Raw genomic sequence first — 21417 nt, 5'->3', positions numbered from 1 at the left:
AGTGTTTATTTAAACTCTGAGGTGCCAAATCTGTCAAAAAGTCTACCCATTGGCCCGGGCAGTGCAGACCACCAACTCCCTAGTCCTCCGGTCCTCAAGACCTGATGAGAACAGTTTTGCAGGGGAAAATAAACACAGGCAGATCAATGGGTCTTGTGTGTGTGTGTGTGTGTGTGTGTGTGTGTGTGTGTGTGTGTGTGTGTGTGTGTGTGTGTGTGTGTGTGTGTGTGTGTGTGTGTGTGTGTGTGTGTGTGTGTGTGTGTGTGTGTGTGTGTGTGTGTGTGTGTGTGTGTGTGTGTGTGTGTGTGTGTGTGTGTGTGTGAGTGTGTTCCTGCATGTCTTTCTGTGGGTGCGTGCATATGGGTGAGAATGTTAATGTGGAGTTGTACAGCTAGTTTTTAAAGCAGTACTGTAGATTGGCCACTGACTGCTTTGGGCTGTAGTTCAGTAAGGCTGAGAAGAGGCCCTCTCCCTCCTAGCGTTAATTGGCAGAATGACTGGTGGCACCACACCAGCACCAACTGGTGCTCACACAGCCATGCAGGGAGGACATCTGCTAGTGTACTGGAACACAGTACACTAATGACACAGGGACGACAGGCTCCGTAACCTGTTGTTGAAATGTCAGTGATTCTGACGTATAGGGTGGTATATTGAGGCTATTATAACATAGCTAGTTGAGAATAGAGCATATTCCTCCTGGAAGTTATCATCTCATATAGTTCTGGTGAAGTCACCTTGCATGACTTAGATATGCAACAGGGTATGCTAGATCAATGTTAATGTTTTACTGCACTGCAAAATCAACTCCATACTGTATATTTAGACAAGGACTGGGATGTAATTGGTCTGTAGTGGCCAATATCTCTTATCTCCACAGACCGGAAGAGGATAGCTTGTGTAGGGATATGACAAGTTTCAAAATGTTCTTAGCGTTTAAACTGCTCCATGTTCTCAGTGGTCAGCACATGGGACCTCATGTCCCACTTCGCATCAATGTGATGGCTCACTGCAGTGATGCATAACAGTGTGTTCATAGACGTCCAACAATCTGTTGTTAACGCCATGTATAGTGTTTGAGAGCTCGCGCTTTATACTTGCAGAACAATTACTGTACAATTTCTCCATGTGGCATGTCACTGTTTTTCGACATGACATCTTGTAGTCTAATTCTACACATGCAATCAGGGCATTGAAGCCAACATCCTCTACCATTGATAATGGCTGCATATCAACTGCAATCATTTCTGTCGTCAGCGCTGTGATTTTGTCACTCTGTCCCTTACTGCACTTCTTTGGTGTGAAGAGCCTGTCTAATATCTGTTTTTGGGGGCCTGCGCTGCTGCCAGCCACGGTTTGGCTCTCACGGTGACTCCCTTTTCAGACGGTTAAGCATTGCACCTGTACTGCCACTGTAGCTCAATTCCACCTCGCAGAGTTCGCTGTTCTCCACCTTCTCATTTAACTTCTCAAAGTATTGCCGTGCAGTTTGCTGCTGTCGCTTCCCTGTCTTCCCTACTGTTAACGACGAGGACGTGCGGAGAACCTTATATCCGTGTTGGAAAGATATTTCCTCCTGCTGACGTTGCAGTATTGCTCCCTTAGGTATCGTTTCCCCTTTATGATGATGATTGGGACCTGTTCGTGGGAGTTGTGTGTTAACTGACTGCACTGTGGATTTAAATGTAGGTTTTCGGGTTTGGGATATTTTCTAAAAGTTATCCCAATTCTTTTTGTAACGTTCACACCCCTGCTTGATGGGCCAAATTGTTCCCCCCTAACATTCTTTGAGGTTTCTGCCAAATGTTGCATGACCAGCAGGTGTGTGTGTGTGTGTGTGTGTGTGTGTGTGTGTGTGTGTGTGTGTGTGTGTGTGTGTGTGTGTGTGTGTGTGTGTGTGTGTGTGTGTGTGTGTGTGTGTGTGTGTGTGTGTGTGTGTGTGTGTGTGTGTGTGTGTGCGTGTGTGTGGCGGGTGGTGCGTGCGTGCGTGCGTGGGCGGGGGCGTGGGCGTGCGTGCGTGCGGGTGAAGCAAGATGCTGTGAGAGAGGTGGCCCTAGCAAAGATTCAACATCTGTTTGCCAATGTGCACATCCCTCAGAAGATTCGGAGGGAAATGAATAACAAATCTGTTCAAGTGGTGAGAAAGTGGCTCTGCTTCAACACACACTACACCTGACGTTGTCCTCCTGAGCGGAAAGGAGGAGGGTTTGGGCGTCCCGAACGTCGAGTGGATTTGCAATGCTACCAGACTGACTCACATGTTGAACATGCTCAACAGTGACTATGTGACAGTTAGGGAGTTAGCCAGAGCCTCCCTCATTTTGATCTTACGGAGGAGACAGGTCCCATTCGCCAGGGACACTGAGGACAATTCCCTGAGCTTCAGGAGGAAGGTCCCATGGGCCACGGACACTGAGGACAACTTCCTGAGCTTCAGGAGGAAGGCAATTGGTAAACTGGACACTCGTGCTTTGGAATCTGGTATGACTGGCCAGACTTCAATGACCTGTGCAACCGGACTGGAGTGGAGCGCAGATGGACACGGACTGACACAAACTGAGCCAGTGACTGCCTCTTATGCAGTTGTGGCAGACCCCTGTGTTGTCGTGGAGGTTTCTGTCACCTATGACGGAACATCTCACCTTACATCCAGGACAGCACTGCTCGGTATCAGACGGATGGAGCTACTGCAACACTGGACTGGCCTGAGGCTGCAGGGGAAACTCACTGCTCTGGACTGTGCTGACCACTCTGTCTCCCAGCTACTGCAACACTGGACTGGCCTGAGGCTGCAGGGGAAACTCACTGCTCTGGACTGTGCTGACCACTCTGTCTCCCAGCTACTGCAACACTGGACTGGCCTGAGGCTGCAGGGGAAACTCACTGCTCTGGACTGTGATGTCCACTCTGTCTCCCAGCTACTGCAACACTGGCCTGGACTGAGGCTGTAGGGGGAAACTCACTGCTCTGGACTGTGCTGACCACTGTCTCCCAGCTCCTGCAACACTGGCCTGGACTGAGGCTGCAGGGGAAAATCACTGCTCTGGACTGTGCTGACCACTCTGTCTCCCAGCTCCTGCAACACTGGACTGGACTGAGGCTGTAGGGGGAAACTCACTGCTCTGGACTGTGCTGACCACTCTGTCTCCCAGCTCCTGCAACACTGGACTGGACTGAGGCTGCAGGGGGAAACTCACTGCTCTGGACTGTGCTGACCACTCTGTCTCCCAGCTACTGCAACACTGGACTGGACTGAGGCTGCAGGGGAAAATCACTGCTCTGGACTGTGATGTCCACTCTGTCTCCCAGCTCCTGCAACACTGGACTGGACTGAGGCTGCAGGGGGAAACTCACTGCTCTGGACTGTGCTGACCACTCTGTCTCCCATTGCATGTTTCACAATGCTGCCATTGGCAACATCACCTTTACCGTTAAGGAGAGGCTGCAAGTTCTATTCATAAAATACAACCTCGCAGTCTGGTACCCTGCAAACCATGATACTACACCAGGAGTTAAATGTAATGGAGTCTGTTGCACATGTTGTTAATGGTTGTATATTGCTGGACATGACCACATTCTCAACCTGGTAGCTACTGAGGTGAGACAGGTGGTTTCCCCAACAGCAGACATACATAAACATTCTGTTGTCAGAGGAGCCTGGTTTGATGTTGATGATCATGTGTTTTCTTGTCTGCTGAATAAGACAGATATTGTTGTTGTGGGAGACCAGAGGGAGGGGCTGGTACTGGAGGTGGGCTGCTCATTCCATCGTTACATGGAGCAGCCTTATCTGACAATCTCCTTAAGTAGCAGCCCCTCATATCACACTTGGACAGCCTGGAATACAGATGCAGGTTGGTGGCGTTGATATTTCGTCTCTGCCACGTACATAGACTTACATAAACATTCAGATTGCAGGCCTGTCTAAGAGAAGAGCAAAACAAGTGTCTAGGTGCTGCTCTGTTTCAGCTGTTATGGGCAGCCTAGCTGTGTGGAGGAGAAGGTACTGCTCTGTTTCAGCCATTATAGGCAGCCTGGCTGTGTGGAGGAGAAGGTACTGCTCTGTTTCAGCCATTAAAGGCAGCCTAGCTGTGTGGAGGAGAAGGTACTGCTCTGTTTCAGCCATTATAGGCAGCCTGGCTGTGTGGAGGAGAAGGTACTGCTCTGTTTCAGCCATTAAAGGCAGCCTAGCTGTGTGGAGGAGAAGGTACTGCTCTGTTTCAGCCATTATAGGCAGCCTGGCTGTGTGGAGGAGAAGGTACTGCTCTGTTTCAGCCATTATAGGCAGCCTGGCTGTGTGGAGGAGAAGGTACTGCTCTGTTTCAGCCATCATGGGCAGCCTGGCTGTGTGGAGGAGAAGCTACTGCTCTGTTTCAGCCATTATAGGCAGCCTAGCTGTGTGGTGGAGAAAGTACTGCTCTGTTTCAGCCATCATGGGCAGCCTAGATGTGTGGAGGAGGTGTTTTTTGTTTCCTTAAGTGTCCTTGCATCAACAGCCTTTTAAATGTTTGAATCCTTAATGATGTAATGTGATTTGTGGATTCAAAGCAAGTATTTACAATGTGTGTGTGTGTGTGTGTATGTAGGCCTCCATGCCCAGTGTCTAAAGGTATCACAGTGTGGCTGGCTGCCCATTGAACTGTATGACACGGCTGGCTAAGGTACTGACGGGCGCTCAGCTAGACTCCTGGCCCTGTGTGTGAACCCCAGCTCTACTCTGCTCCCCACACCTACCGTTGGTAGCTATGGTCTTTTAACATACAATTAATTGTAATGCTGCAACTTAATGATTGCAACATGTTAGGCGATAGCCTAATGGCAACAAGGATGATAGGAGGTGGTGTCAAGCCTGTCTAACCATCTACGAAGACATGACCAAATAGATGTAACAAAATGGTGCATCCAGTTTAACAGGAGGGTTGGCTTTAACAGGAACACGATGGAGAAGACTAAATGGAGGGAAGGGGCAGGATTAGGCTGGACTGTGGTTAGTAGTTAGGTTACCCTGGTCGGGTGAGAGGCTGTGCTGTCTGACTGTCTATCTGTCTGTCTGTCGGTGTAGAGAGGATTACTGCTCTCCTGCTGCAGTATGTAGGTATGCTGCTGCTCTATCCTCAGGCTGCGAGTGGAGAGGAGAGAGGCTCCATCGGGCCCTGCAGTCAGACAGAATCAAATCCAGGGTTAAGACGCCGTGTCCAGGGGTCTCCGCCTTTGAAGTGGGCTGTGGGATTCTGCACTGGAGGGATGGGACAGATGGGGAGAGAGAGAGAGGGAGACAGAAAGAGAGTAGAGGTGTAGGTCTCAGCTCAGTGGACAGGCCTGTGGGCTAGCTGGGATAGCTTCAATATGTGAGCCCTCCTCACAGAGCCCCACTGATGCACAGTCACTGAGCTCTCCCTCTGCTCTCTCTCCACCTCTGTCTGTCTCTCTCTCTCTCTCTCTCTCTCTCTCTCTCTCTCTCTCTCTCTCTCTCTCTCTCTCTCTCCACCTCTTTCCTTTCTCTCTCTCTCTCCACTTTCCTTTCTCTCTCTCTCTCTCTCTCTCCACCTCTTTCCTTTCTCTCTCTCTCTCTCCACCTCTATTTCTACCTCCCTCTCCCTCTCTATGCCAGACTATAACCTTGTAGTTTGAAGCTCGCTGGTTTGGGGGATTTGGGAGTATACACTGGTGTCAGTTACACTGGTTACAAGCAAGGAGACCGTCAGGATTACTTTACAAAAAGACTGCAGAAGAGGAATTACATGGGGCTGATGGATTGAGAGACAATGTAATGTAAGGGAGATGGAGGCACTGGAGAAGAGTGAGAAACAGAGAGAGGAAACTAAGTTCAACAGATTCTGTTTTTAGTGCGTGCCTGTTTTGTGTCTGTGTGTGTGTGTGTGCGAGTCCCGTGTGTGCGTTGGCACAAATGCATGTGTGAATTATCCCGTGTAAAAGCACATAACGTTCTTAGCAACTTAACAACAATGCTTAAAACATTGGTTCTTGCCAGGTTGTTTGTGTGCTAACATTGCATGTTTTTACGACACTGAAGCTAGAAGACTCTTTGCACAAGAGTTCTCATGGCTCCCTTTTTGTTCCTGTCTACAGTAACTGCAGCCGTGTTTTTGTGTCCCACAAGGAATGCCTTTTATCATGTGACATGGGAACAGCTGTTTCCCATCAGGCCCCAGTCAGTCAGCTGCAGGCCTGTCGACTGCCTGTAGTCAGCCAGTGTCCTCCCTGCTCCCTGGATCAGATCAGAGGAGCCAGGGTGAGCAGACGGGAGACCAAAAGAGTTTGGCCAAAATGCCTCCAACTAGAGGGTCATCCCAATTTGTTCTCCCATGTCCACGCTGCTCGTCAGGCCTCTCGCCCTGCGGAACGTGCAAATCCAGTAGGTTAGCCTGCCTGAGAGGAGAGAGCTGGGGCCATCTGGGAGTGATTACCCATGTTGTATTTTCTCATTGTTTCCCGTCTGCTCTCTGCTAGGCTCTGCTCTGCTTTGCTTTCTCTCTCCCTGTTCTGTTGGCTGGGCTCCCCTGGCCTGGACTGTTCAGGCTTTAATCCTGTGTTATTTATGATGGGTAATGTTTGGCAGAGCTTATGCGCAGCCCACCGCCAAATTAGCACAATTTAGCCGCTTCAACAGGAGAAGGAGTTTGCTCAGCGATACGTAGAGAGAGATCCAAATCTCTTCCTCCCTCTTGGTCTCTCTCTCTGGTTCTCTGTCTCATTCTCTCTCTCTGATTTGTTCACCCTCATTTTCTCTCCCTTTCTCTCGGTCTCTCTCTCTCTGTGACTCTCCTCTGGCAGCTACTTTCTCTACATCATCTTATCCCATTTCCAATTTCAGTAGGGGCCCTGCTAGCATGTAAAGACATGAGATTACACTAGTGTACTTATTCACTGAGTGAAAATTACATTTTCGGAGCATGTTTGTGGGATCTGGAGTTCTGTCCTACTAATCACATATGTGCTCCTTGTGATGCTGCTGGGAGCTGGCAGCCAGGGGAGACAGGAAAGGATCGTCTGTGGTCAAGCCCCTGACCAGAAAACAGACTGTTGCGCCTGCGATTTTGAGGAAGATGTGAGTTTTCTTTGTCTCCAGTTCAGCCTGTGGCTCTCAGTCAGCTAGCTCTGCTATCCTGCACAGTACATGTTGAGAGTTGAGGAATTGCGGTGGTAGTTTTCCATTTCCTCCCGGCAGAGCTCAGTGCTCTCTGTGCTCAGTCCCTCCTGTCTGGGCTGGTTTGTGCTGCTGTGTGGCATAGCAGCTCCCCGTCTTCATTACTGTCACATCCATTAGGACAGACCGAATGGGCCGACAGGACAGACAGCCCCTGCTTGCTAATTTGACGTCTCAGCAGCTGTTCCTAATATCCCTCATTCAAGTTAACGTACTGTATATGTGTGCACTGTATAGGGGAGGCATAGCAAATGGGCCTGACTTGCCCTGAGGCTGTCATTTGAAAAGCACTCACAGCAAACTCTGTAGCGGATGGAACGGAACTGGGAGTTGAAGGTTAGGGGTGCAGAGGGGAGGTTCGGTACAATGTTCCTCAATTCAGAAAGTTGCTGGTAACAAACCGCTATGTCCCCCAGCGTTTTGTCTGTTAAGTGTGAGTCCATGGGAAGAGTATTCTCTATCTGGACTCTGGGCTGTACGTGTCAGAGTTCCACAGTCTCCTACTCCCTAACATGATTACCGCTCCCCTGGCCTCCCCTGACCTCCTGGCCTAGACTTCACAGCACAATACAACACAGCACAGCACAGTGGAGCAGGAGGTTGAGATTTGCTACACACTCAGACCAACGTACAGGGAAGGAGATCAGGGAGGGAGGGAGGGGGAGGGAGGGAGGGAGGGAGGGAGGGAGGGAGGGAGGGAGGGAGGGAGGGAGGGAGGGAAAGTAATGTTCAAGGCTTATGGATAGAGAGAGGTTGATGGAGTTAAACTTGTGGTTTCTAGGTATTTATGAGGTATGTGTGGACAAGGTAGGGATAGAGGGGTGGTCTGTGTTGGTCTCAGATCTACAGAGCTACGCTAAACTGGGCATTAAAAGAGAAAAGAGACTACACACACAGGCTAAATACTGAAGAATTTGACCTACAAGAATTGAATAGCAAAACATTCCAGGAAAAATGGTAAACAGCATTCCATTCCGTATTCTCAGGTAAACACACTGCTGCTCAGTGGGACTCTAACTAGCATAATTATGGTGTCACACATGTATTTGTCTTCAGACTCCCGTGGCCACTAACAATATAGTACACACCGTTTTGACAGACCTACATCATTTTTCTGTCACGATAATAAGGTCGTAGCGTTGTAAGCAACAACAGCGAGTACGCAAATTATATTCCTACCCAAATGTCAGGCACTTCTGTGATTACGCTCATTTGCATACAGGTGATACAACACTGGTGCTTTGCATAGATGGGCTTACGTTGTTTACAACATCAGCTTCCCTTGATAACCACCAACTGAAACAAAGTATTCAAAACATGTTGTTTCTCTGGAAAGGAGTACTGGGAAGTTATAGTTTAAATATGAACATACTCATTAAAACATTCTGGAAGTTTCCAGGAAGCTTTTTGGAATGAGTCCATGTAGGATTCATGGATACCACATAGCCTGGTTCCTCTCCAGGTTTCTTCCTAGGTTTTGGCCTTTCTAGGGAGTTTTTCCTAGCCACCGTGCTTATACACCTGCATTGCTTGCTGTTTGGGGATTTAGGCTGGGTTTCTGTCCAGCACTTTGAGATATCAGCTGATGTACGAAGGACTATATAAATACATTTGATTTGATTTGATTGGCTGAAAGGCCTTATTCACTTTTGAGTGCGTACACGAATTCAACCTAGACACAGAGGAATGTCTTACAATCTCGTACAATGTAACCTAATGTCTTGCAGTGTATATAGAATATAGTGCCTGGTATTGAAGTGTCGGACAATGTAATGTAATCTATGCAGTGAAATGTAATGTCATGTAATCTGGTTTGGGGGAGACAGAGGAGATTACATGCTGGCTGCAGGGGGGTAGGGAGGAGGGGAGAAAGGAGGGGAGCTTCAGTAACTGTGTTGGGAGTATAATGAAAAGAGCTGCGGAGAAGGGATGAAGAATTTCTCCAATTTATGAGAGCATGATGTCCCTCAGGGTGTAGTCACTAACTCACTCATTCATCCGGAACGGGCTGGAGAGACAATCACTGGGCTGGCTGGGGGACTCTGGGACTGACTGTAATGGCCTAGACTGAAATGCTGTGGAGTCTCTCTTCTCCTGTCTTCTCTTGTCTTTTCTTCTCTGCTCTTGTCTTCTGTTCTCTTCTGTTCTCTTCTCTAGGCCTTTGTTAACTGGGCCAGTGTCTGTAGAACAATACATTCTCAGTTTCTAAATGTCATCAGGAGTAGACGGGCCGTCGTCGCTCCCTGACAAAACTCAGTGTCTTTATAGTCCGTATAGAGCCTCGCACAAGTGCATCATTCCGCCAGCGCTCCCCCCCTCAGGCTGTACTCACTAACTAGCAATGCACTGCGATTGTGTCAGGTTGTTATTGAGTATGATGCATCGAGTCATTGCTAATGGCCGTTAAACCTTGAAAGATGTTGAGCGTGTGTTTACCACCTAGCCAGCTTGTTAAATGGCTCTTGCGGAATATCCTCCTATCTCCTCTTGAAGTGTTTGATGGGGGCAAACAAGGTGGGGAAACATTAACTGGCAAGGCTTTATTTTGGTCAATGGATACCTCACACGTCAAACAACGTTCCGGGGAGTCGTAAATGGGATTGTGATGCAAATGCAAGTGGTTTGCCTGTGTGTTTGTACGTTCCCTCGGGGCTGGAGTGGAGAGTGACAGTTGAGACACAGCTGGTAGAGAGTTAGTCTAATCAGACGGAGCGGGTGGTAGGCCTGTATTACTATAGAACATTGGGGATTTGGCATACCACCCCGGGGGCCACTATTGCACGATACAATGTCCAGCTACCTCAAGACAAGTGATCTGTCATCGACTGCCTCTGCTCAGACTTTAGTCCTTCTAGAGTCTGGCCATAAGAGTCTTGAATATTGCACAGGTATACCCTAAACGTTCCACTGGTGCATCTTTTTCCTGTTCAATTTCCACCTGCAGTGCGAGCGGACCGTTAAACCCTTCTCTCTCCTGTTCCACAGTTCTCCGTGATGACTTCAGACAGAACCCAGCGGATGTGATTGTGGCAGCGGGTGAGCCTGCCGTGCTGGAGTGCCAACCGCCCCGTGGGCATCCTGAGCCCACCATCTCATGGAGGAAAGATGGCACCAACATCAACGACCGGGATGAGCGCATCACGGTAAGACAAGCTTCGTTAGCTTCCGAGAACTCTCTCTGTACAGAGCAGAGGTAGCACTGCAATGGGCCTGCGCATCACACCGGCACGTCAACACACACACACACACACCCCACTGCTTGCTGGCGCAGCTCCAGGAAGATCAAAGTGTCTCTGTTGGCAGACGTGTCATAATGAAGAGAAACAAATGCATCATCTATTTGACTAACATAATGTAATCATATTGTACTGTGATTTGGCTAATCAATGTCTATTTGGAACAAAGGCTATCTGTGGAAGCCTGCAAAGAAATCAGGTGTGGGTGTGGGTGTGGGTGTGTGTGTGTGTGTGCGCACACGAGCATGTTTGTTTGTTTGTGTGTCTGTATACGCTCTAGGGGACTCGTGAGTTGGGATCCAAGGCTCATCCTCCTCCGGAGTGACAGGTAGTTTCTCTCTGAGGGGCTGTGATGGACAGACTAGCTCTCCTCCGCACGCTGACGAGAGGGAGGTGGAGGAGAGAAGGAGGTGGAGGAGAGAGGGATGCGGAGGAGAGGAGGAGGGCCTTCTGAAGGAAATACAAAGGCTGCATTGGCTTTGTACTTCCCTGTTATCTCCTCATTTACACCCATCTGCCTGCATGGCTTCCTCATTGTCTTTAGCGCTGCATGTCATTTCCATAAGGAACCAACTTCACTATAGTGTAATAAAATACCAAGTCAAATAAGGTCTTGCAGTGAAGTCACGGTAGCTATGTTGGCCACAGTCCCTATGGCATGTCTGTGGTTGACCCCGGTGTACTGGCTCAGAGTGTAAACGGAGGGCCAGCTTGGTTTCTGCCTCAGAGCTATGGCCCAGCTCGCTGGACTAATGGGCCTGCAGATAAGACTGTTTCCTAATGAGTCCACAGGCCCTGTAAACAACCCAGTGCTTGTGTTTATGGTTTGTTTCTAACACAACATCCACTCCAAAAACTGTTGTTGTTTCTTTAACCACGCCGAGTCCCAGGGGTCTGCTGTAGGATTTGGTGCTGTGGGAATGAACGCATTGTGTGGCCCAGCGTTTGTTTTAAATTGATGGGGGGGGGGGCACTGGGCTTGCCAGTAGTGTAGAGCGATGCATCAACAGCAGGCAGGGAGGGTGTGTAGTTTCTGTTCAGTTCTACAGTACTGTATATTGTAACATAATATCACCCTATATTGATTGAAGTGGGGTCAGGTTGGGGGTGATGTGGGTGGCAGCTCTCCGTCCTCAGGACTGTGATTAACTCTGAAAGGGCAGTGTAGTTAGTGATGGGGAACATTTTATACAGTTACATATCGGGAAATGATTTTTAACGATATATATTGCAATATTAATTGTTCAATGTCTCAACATTATTTCTGCACTAGTCGGGTGTTCCTTTATTTTGCTTGTTCCCCATCTTGTTTTTAATGGCTTGCCAATATGTTTTCAGCACTTTTATTTGCATGACTGATCAAACATATTTTTCTCATGGGTCTCTGCAGCAGACAGAGTGAGCAATATGTTTGGAACATTGAATCGCAGTATCGAAGAGCAATACATATGAGCATCGTTAGAATCGCACTACATATCGTATCGGCACCTGAGTATAGTGATAGGCACCTGAGTATAGTGATAGGCACCCGAGTATAGTGATAGGCACCCGAGCATAGTGATAGGCACCTGAGTATTGTGATAGGCACCTGAGTATTGTGATAGGCACCTGAGTATAGTGATAGGCACCTGAGTATAGTGATAGGCACCTGCGTATAGCGATAGGCACCTGAGTATAGCGATAGGCACCTGAGTATGGCGATAGGCACCTGAGTATGGCGATAGGCACCTGAGTATGGCGATAGGCACCTGAGTATGGTGATAGGCACCCGAGTATAGTGATAGGCACCCGAGTATAGTGATAGGCACCCGAGTATAGTGATAGGCACCCGAGTATAGTGATAGGCACCCGGGTATAGTGATAGGCACCCGAGTATAGTGATAGGCACCCGAGTATTGTGATAGGCACCTGAGTATAGTGATAGGCACCTGAGTATAGTGATAGGCACCTGAGTATAGTGATAGGCACCTGAGTATAGTGATAGGCACCTGCGTATAGTGATAGGCACCTGCGTATAGTGATAGGCACCTGAGTATAGCGATAGGCACCTGAGCATAGCGATAGGCACCTGCGTATAGAGATAGGCACCTGAGCATAGTGATAGGCACCTGAGAATAGTGATAGGCACCTGAGTATGGTGATAGGCACCTGAGTATGGCGATAGGCACCTGAGTATGGCGATAGGCACCTGAGTATGGTGATAGGCACCCGGGTATAGTGATAGGCACCCGAGTATAGTGATAGGCACCCGAGTATAGTGATAGGCACCCGAGTATAGTGATAGGCACCCGAGTATAGTGATAGGCACCCGAGTATAGTGATAGGCACCCGAGCATAGTGATAGGCACCTGAGTATTGTGATAGGCACCTGAGTATAGTGATAGGCACCTGAGTATAGTGATAGGCACCTGAGTATAGTGATAGGCACCTGCGTATAGCGATAGGCACCTGAGTATAGCGATAGGCACCTGAGCATAGCGATAGGCACCTGCGTATAGAGATAGGCACCTGAGCATAGTGATAGGCACCTGAGCATAGTGATAGGCACCTGAGAATAGTGATAGGCACCTGAGTATGGTGATAGGCACCTGAGTATGGTGATAGGCACCTGAGTATGGTGATAGGCACCTGAGTATGGTGATAGGCACCTGAGTATGGTGATAGGCACCTGAGTATGGTGATAGGCACCTGAGTATGGTGATAGGCACCTGAGTATGGTGATAGGCACCTGAGTATAGTGATAGGCACCTGAGTATAGTGATAGGCACCTGAGTATAGTGATAGGCACCTGAGCATAGTGATAGGCACCTGAGCATAGCGATATGCACCTGAGTATAGCGATAGGCACCTGCGTATAGCGATAGGCACCTGCGTATAGCGATAGGCACCTGCGTATAGTGATAGGCACCTGAGTATAGTCATAGGCACCTGAGCATAGTCATAGGCACCTGAGTATGGTGATAGGCACCTAAGTATGGTGATAGGCACCTGAGTATGGTGATAGGCACCTGAGTATGGTGATAGGCACCTGAGCATGGTGATAGGCACCTGAGCATGGTGATAGGCACCTGAGCATGGTGATGGGCACCTGAGTATGGTGATGGGCACCTGAGTATGGTGATGGGCACCTGAGTATGGTGATGGGCACCTGAGTATGGTGATAGGCACCTGAGCATGGTGATAGGCACCTGAGTATGGTGATAGGCACCTGAGTATGGTGATAGGCACCTGAGCATGGTGATAGGCACCTGAGCATGGTGATAGGCACCTGAGCATGGTGATGGGCACCTGAGTATGGTGATGGGCACCTGAGTATGGTGATAGGCACCTAAGTATGGTGATAGGCACCTGAGTATGGTGATAGGCACCAAAGTATAGTGTAACACACATTTCAGAGGAACTCAATGGAACACATGAACACAGTCACACACCACCACCACCACCGCCGCTATGTGATGGAGGGAACAGATGGAGAAGCAGATGCATGAAGGAAAAGGAAAACAGAAGGGAACACAGGAAAGGAAGTATGAGAGAGAGAAGAGAGGAGGAGGACAGGAGGGATGCATTTGCTGGTGTTGTTGTGGGTCTGACATGTGAGAGAAAGAGAGTGTAAGACTGGAGGAATGTGTGTGCAGGCTGATGGTGCAGGGATGTGACAGGAGGACATCTGAGGAGAAGCTCTTCAAAGGACCTGTGTCTCTTTGTTCTCAGGCCTCTCCTCTGGACTAGTACTGCAGCTCCAGATGTGCCTCTCGCTGCCCCACCCTCACCCCGTCCCCCACTACTCTATACTGTACGAACCACTCCGGGTCTTGCTACACACAGACAGAATGCACACCGACAAAGACACATACACACTCACTAAAGGTATCACACTCCTCGTCGCCTTTGCACCCATCAAATGCCGGGTAATGTGATGACACTTCAAAAGTGTCCAGCCCTACAGGGGTTGGAACATGGAACAGGTCCTGGCCCAGGGAGGTGGTGTATGGGGACAGAGATAGGGGCGAGGCTGCTTTACATCAGGCTGTGAGTGGATTAGTTGTGACTGCTTGGCTGGTCATCCCAGCTTGGTTTACACACATTAAGATTGGAACCTGCTGGCCCACAAGCCTGGCCCCTCTACGACTCCTCTACTCCCTTCCTCTGTGACACGCTCTGCTGCCCTGTGATTCCCCACCACTCACTAGCCAACGTCACTCTACACTGCACCTGACTGGAAAATGGGGTTTCTGCACCCCACCAAACCGCTCTCTCTCCTCTATTGTCATTAAACATTTTGCTGCACCTGCAGCTATGTGAACACAACCAATAGCTTTTGATTTTGTTAAATTTGATTAGCAATCCCTATTTCAATACATTTTAATAGTTGTCAGTTTCATATACATGATTTGGTTATGTTCTTTGAAAGCCTGATTCCACAATTATAAGTGTTGCTTTGAAAAGAACATAATTCTCCAACCTAACAGTCCAGAGTTATTTCCCATTACAGCGATCCTGTTGCATGGCCCAGTGCAGTATCTCAGGGCTGGTGCTGTAGCAGTGCTTCTCTGAGGCCTGAAGGGTTGTGGGCTCTCTGCTTCTAACTGTCAGTGGAATAAACTTGTCAGGCACTGCCCTCCCTGCCACGCAGCCAGCCAGCCGGGCCAGCTGAGAATGCACACACTGTTTACCCCTAAAAGCTGCTGCTTCTTAAACCTACCAGACAGACCTCTGTCTGGGCTTGACAGATGGAAAGTCATCATTTCATCCTCTATATTGTAGGACGCTCTAGAATCGTGTAAGCCCTCAAATTGTTGCATCAAATAGTATTTAGGGAATTACAAGTATTTGCAAGCGTAACATGCTATATTCAATTACAAATGACCTTACAACTTCTACTTTTCTTCCCTCCATCTGTCAGATCCGCGGTGGGAAGCTGATGATCACCAACGCCAGGAAGAGTGACGCAGGGAAATATATATGTGTGGGGACCAACATGGTGGGAGAGAGGGAGAGCGAGACTGCCGAACTGACTGTACTAGGTAAGACCCTGTCTGTCTGTCTGTCTGTCTGTCTGTCTGTCTGTCTGTCTGTCTGTCTGTCTGTCTGTCTGTCTGTCTGTCTGTCTGTCTGTCTGTCTGTCTGTCTGTCTGTCTGTCTGTCTGTCTGCCAGTCTGCCAGTCTGCCAGTCTGCCAGTCTGCCAGTCTGCCAGTCTGCCAGTCTGCCAGTCTGCCAGTCTGCCAGTCTGCCAGTCTGCCAGTCAGCCATCTGTTGGTCCGTCCCACCATTGGAGTCTGTTTCTCTGTTCCGCCTCTCAGTCCCATTCAGTCACCTAGTCAGTCTCAGTTGTGACAGTGAAGGTCAAAGAGTCTGAGGCTGCCTGTCCCCATAGGTAAAGGCTTTTCTCCCTGGCACATAATCCATTAATGCAAGAGGTTACGTAACAATGGCACCCAGTCCCACAGCTGTGCAGACCATTTCACTTGAGCCCAAACTCAGGATGACCCTGTTGCCCCAGCTTGACCCCTGCCACCTCTCTGCTGTCCTGGAGAGGTTGTACCCCCACTACTACGCCCCACTCCCATCCGTTCCTCTTGCTGCCCAGTTAAGATATTGACTCAGAGACAGTCCAAGCACCGCTCAGGTAATACCTCACATCCTTTCTAAGCGTTATCATCGTACTGTTGTCTATACTGCAGGGGGTGTTATCATCGTGCTATTGTCTATACTGCAGGGGGTGTTATCATCGTGCTATTGTCTATACTGCCAGGGGTGCTATCATCGTACGGTTGTCTATACTGCAGGGGGTGTTATCAGTTATTATATTGCACCTATTCGTTTGAACTCCGCTCTTAGATCTGCTGTTGTCAATAGAGACGCCCACTGCGGTCTGCTCACCCAGTGCTATTAGTTTTAAATTGAATTCCCACTCGGTTTTCAAATCATGCAGAGGGCTTGTGCTAATACATGATAGCAACTAAAGCCCATGTAAGTCAGTTTATAACATTCCGTCATTGGTTACTCTGAGAGATCCTCATATTGACATTGGCAGTGGCCTTCGGGCCAATGGTGCCAACTTTGGAAAAGTCATTCCAACGTCTACTCTTTCCTCTATTACAAATAGAGAGAGCAAATAGGCCAGGTCTATATCAATATCAACCATCAACATTCAGACAAGCCCTGTAACAGCCTATCCAATGTAGTTTGTTTGAGTTGGAGACTCCATGTGACTTTAAAAATCAAATAGGGCTACTTTTCTTTCAGTGTTTATATTTAACCTTTATTTAACTATGCATGTCAGTTAATTAAGAACAAATTCTTATTTACAATGACGACCTACACCAGCCAAACCCGGACTTGGGTTGATGCATCTGAACATTAGGAGCTTACTTCCTAAAACGGGTTTACATCAAGATCTGGGCTATGCGGACGAATCCGGACATTCTATTGACTGAAACGTGGATCTCTGGGGACATTCTGGACTCTGATATTAATATGGAGGGTTATAATGTGTTCGGAGCTGATAGACAGGTTAGAGGTGGCCATTCTTATTCAAAATAATTGATCTGTCTCTTTACTGAAATCCATTTTCCTTGCCAACGCTACTATTATTAAGCTTTTGTTTGGGGGAAAATCTACAGTTGATGTCGGAAGTTTATATACACCTTAGCCAAATATATTTAAACTCAGTTTTTTACAATTCCTGACATTTAATGCTAGTAGAAATTCCCTGTCTTAGGTCATTTAGGATCACCAATTTATTTTAAGAATGTGAAAAGTCAGAATAATAGTAGTGAGAATGATTAATTTCAGCTTTTATTTCTCTTTCATCACATTCCCAGTGGGTCAGAAGTTTACATACACTCAATTAGTATTTGGTAGCCTTTAAACGGTCCTAACTTTGATCAAGCTTTTGGGTAGCCTTCCACAAGCTTCCCACAATAAGCTACATTTTGGCCCATTCCTCCTGACAGAGCTGGTGTAACTGAGTCAGGTTTGTAGGCCTCCTTGCTCCCACACGCTTTTTCAGTTCTGCCAACAAATTTTCTATGGGATTGAGGTCAGGGTTTTATGATGGCCACTCCAATACCTTGACTTTGTTGTCCTTAAGCCATTTTGCCACAACTTTGGAAGCTTGCTTGGGGTCATTGTCCATTTGGAAGACCCATTTGCAACCAAGCTTTAACTTCATGACTACTGTCTTGAGATGTTGCGTCAATATTTCCACATAATTCTCCTACCTCATGATGGTACCTATTTTGTGAAGTGCACCAGTCTCTCCTTTAACAAAGCACCCCCACAACATAATGCTACCACCCCTGTGCTTCACGGTTGGGATGGTATTCTTCAGCTTGCAAGCATCCCCTTTTCCTTCCAAACATAAGGATGGTCATTATTGCCAAACAGTTCTATTTTTGTTTCATCAGACCAGAGGACATTTCTCCAAAAGTACAATCTTTGTCCCCATGTGCAGTTGCAAACCATAGTTTGTCTTTTTTATGCTGGTTTTGGAGCTGTTGCTTCTTCCTTGCCGAGCAGCCTTTCAGGTTATGTCGATATAGTACTTGTTTTACTGTGGATATAGATACTTTTGTACCTGTTTCCTCCAGCATCTTCACAAGGTCCTTTGCTGTTGTTCTGGCATTGATTTGCACTTTTCGCACCAAAGTACTTTCATCTCTAGGAGACAGAACGCGTCTCCTTCCTGAGCGGTATGACGGCTGCTTGGTCCCATGGTGTTTATACTTGCGTACTATTGTTTCCACTGATAACCGTGGTACCTTCAGGCATTTGGACATTTCTCCCAAGGATGAATCAGTCTTGTGGAGGTCTCCATTTTTTTGTAAGGTGTTGGCTGATTTCATTTGATTTTCCCACGACGTCAAGCAGAGGCACTGAGTTTGAAGGTAGGCCTTGAAATACATCCACAGGTACACCTCCAATTGACTCAAATGATGTCAATTAGCCCATCAGAAGTGTCTAAAGCCATGGCACAATTTTCTGGAATGTTCCAAGCTGTTTAAAGGCACAGTAAACTTAGTGTATGTAAACCTCTGACCCACTGGAATTGTGATACAGTGAATTATAAATGAAATAATCTGTCTGTAAACTATTTTTGGAAAAATGACTTGCATCATGCACAAAGTAGATGTCCTAACCGACTTGCCAAAACTATAGTTTAATTCCCATCATTTCTAATCTACAATGTTTGTTTGGTTACGGTAATTTCTGTTACTGCATTCAATATATTATTATTACAGTCTTACCGTTGTCATTTTAGTAGTGACATTCTACCGTTGTTTGCAGAGTACACAACCTATGCTATACTTGTGAGAAACAAGGTTTGGTTTATTTTATTCCATTTAAGAGTTGTATATTTATGAATTGTCTTTTGTTTGGAGCGCTCCAGTAAATCTTGTCTAAGAACACACATCTGATTACACATAGAAGTAGGTCTAAGCTACCTGGTCTGCGCGCAAATGTAGACCTATAACTGTGTTGATTTGGGGATCTGATACTTTTTCTGATTGTCTTACATCCATTGAGAATGATAATCGTTCCTCAACGTAGCCTATTTGAAAAATATTTTGAGTTCTCTCCCTTTCGATAAACACTCAGCGTGAACGGGTGGGAAAATGGCATGCTCTGATCTGGTGGAAACATCATAAAACATGCCTACCTGATTACTTCTTATCCCTCGCTCACTGGAGCGGAAACTCTGAGGGCCCAGAATATTTTATACAATGTTGCAAGTTTGGTAGCAGGAGCTTTTGGCTGGGCCAAGTTAACAGTTGATACAATGTGTCCTTGCAGACAGGCCATGCGTAGCCAATGTGATTTATTATCAGGACATTTTCTGCCTGCGGGCTGCAATGTTTTTATTTGTTGGCTTTATTTAGGCTACTTTTACATATTGGCAATGGCATTAGAAGTTACTTGCCTGAATGCCAAGCGTCACGTCTGGAGGACACCTGGCACCATCCCTAGAGTGATGCATGGTGGTTGCAGCATCATGCTGTGGGGATGTTTTTCAGGATCAAGGCAAAGATTAACGGAGCAAAGTACAGATAGATCCTTAATGAAAACCTGCTTCAGTGTGCTCAGGACCTCAGACTGGGGCGAATGTTCACCATCCAACAGGACAACGACCTTAAGTACACAGCCAGGACAACGCAGGAGTGGCTTCGGGACAAGTCTCTGAATATCCATGAGGGGCCCAGCCAGAGCCCAGACTTGAACCCGATCAAACATTTCTGGAGAGACCTGAAAATAGCAGTGCAGCAATGCTCCCCATCCAACCTGACTGAACCTTCTCTGAGAGGATCTGCAGAGAAGAATGGGAGAAACTCCCCAAATACAGGTGTGCCAAGCTTGTAGTGTCATACCCAAGAAGACCCGATGCTGTGATCACTGCCAAAGGTGCTTCAACAATGTACCGAGTAAAGGCTCTGAATACTTATGTAAATGTGGTATTAGCAAAAATACTTTGCTTTGTCGTTATGGGGTATTGTGTGTACTTTCCAAAGGCACTGTATATATGGAAAAATCCACGTTTTAACATTTTAACCAATCGATTGATCGAAAGCACAGACGACTCTCGGTCGACCAATATTTAAAAAATGTATCAATAACTGTTAAAGAGGTCTATAACGTCCTCCCCCGGCTAACCTTTGTGCACTCGAGGAATTAACTAGTTTGCTATTGTGCTAGAGATGGGATAATATACAAATCTAAGCCTCGTGTCATCATAAAGAGGAATTTTCAAACGGGCTTCTTTACAAGATCTCTATTTTAGTGACATCCTTGATTAAATTTCAGCTATCCCTGAACCTGATTTAGCTTTGAGCCTTTTTGCAGATCACTATTCTTGTGGATGATCAGGCTCCCTTAAACAAAACAAAGGGTTAAAGGTAGATGGTCCACTCCGGAATTATCAGAAGTCATTCATGAAAGAGATGATGCTTGGGGCAAGGCCAGGAGCACAGGCTTAAGCCCGGACTTGCAAGCTGAGGAACTGAGGAATCAATGTGTAAGACAAAACCAGAAAGGCTAAATCTGATTATTATGGAAACACTTTTTTGGATTATAATGAGAGATCAATTCTGGAAAACTGTCAAATCCCTAAAGGGTTCTACTTCCTCCTCTCTGCCACAACAAATGAATTCAAACATGGGCCTTATTACAACAACAAAAAAGATATGCCATCGTTGGTGCATTTAATCACAATTTTATTTATCTCTTTGAAATGACTTCTGAACCTATTCACAATGATATTGGGTTGGATGCCGTTAGGGGAAACTTACTGAATGATCAGAGATTATAGTCAAAGCTTTTCTTTTAGGCTATTTACCAACAAAAGAAGTCATAGCATTTTGCTGGAGAATGTAAGGCTATCTGTCCGCCAATTGAAGCACAACAGAAGTTGGGTGATGCAACAGGACAACGACCCAAACCACAGAGGTGAATCAACAACACAATACTTTAACAGAAGTAAATTCGCCTTCTGGAGTGGCCCAGTCAGAGTCCTGACGTCAACCCAATTGAGTTGCTGTGGCATGACCTCAAGAGAGTGGTTCACAACAGACATCCCAAGAACTGAAACAGTTTTGCTGCCAAAGGATGGTCAACCAGTTATTAAATCCAAGGGTTCACATACTTTTTCAACCCTGTACTGTGAATGTTTACACAGTGTGTTCAACAAAGACATGAAAACGTATAATTGTTTGTGTGTTATTAGTTTAAACAGACTGTGTTTGTCTATGTTTGTGACTTAGCTTAAGATCCGATCAAATTTAATGACCATTTTTATGCAGATATCCAGGTAATTCCAAAGGGTTCACATACTTTTTCTTGCCACTGCAGATGCTATTGGTCAATCTGTTTAAATATATATATATACATTCAGATTATATTATTATGACGCAATTGCCTCGACCTGGCTGTGACAAGGCTACATACAGTCTGTGACAAGGCCTTACGGATTTTAAACTCATACTGAATATGGGCAAAACTAAATACATGTTGTTTTC

The 21417-nt window shown here is 46.9% G+C and overlaps 1 protein-coding gene across 1 annotated transcript in view; it reads left to right on the top strand.

Moving 5' to 3' along the window:
* Positions 1–21417, top strand: part of LOC124008338 (roundabout homolog 1-like) — a 223192-nt gene that overhangs the window by 167561 nt on the left and 34214 nt on the right. Inside the window, 2 exon segments of the mRNA XM_046319510.1 lie at positions 10154–10311; positions 15308–15428. Of these exon segments, the coding sequence (XP_046175466.1) occupies positions 10154–10311; positions 15308–15428 (279 nt within the window).

Source organism: Oncorhynchus gorbuscha, linkage group LG02 (genome assembly GCF_021184085.1).
Source record: "Oncorhynchus gorbuscha isolate QuinsamMale2020 ecotype Even-year linkage group LG02, OgorEven_v1.0, whole genome shotgun sequence".
Lineage (NCBI taxonomy): Eukaryota > Metazoa > Chordata > Actinopteri > Salmoniformes > Salmonidae > Oncorhynchus > Oncorhynchus gorbuscha.
The sequence above is the reverse complement of the archived record's forward strand: the minus strand, read 5'-3'. Positions and strand labels throughout refer to the sequence as shown.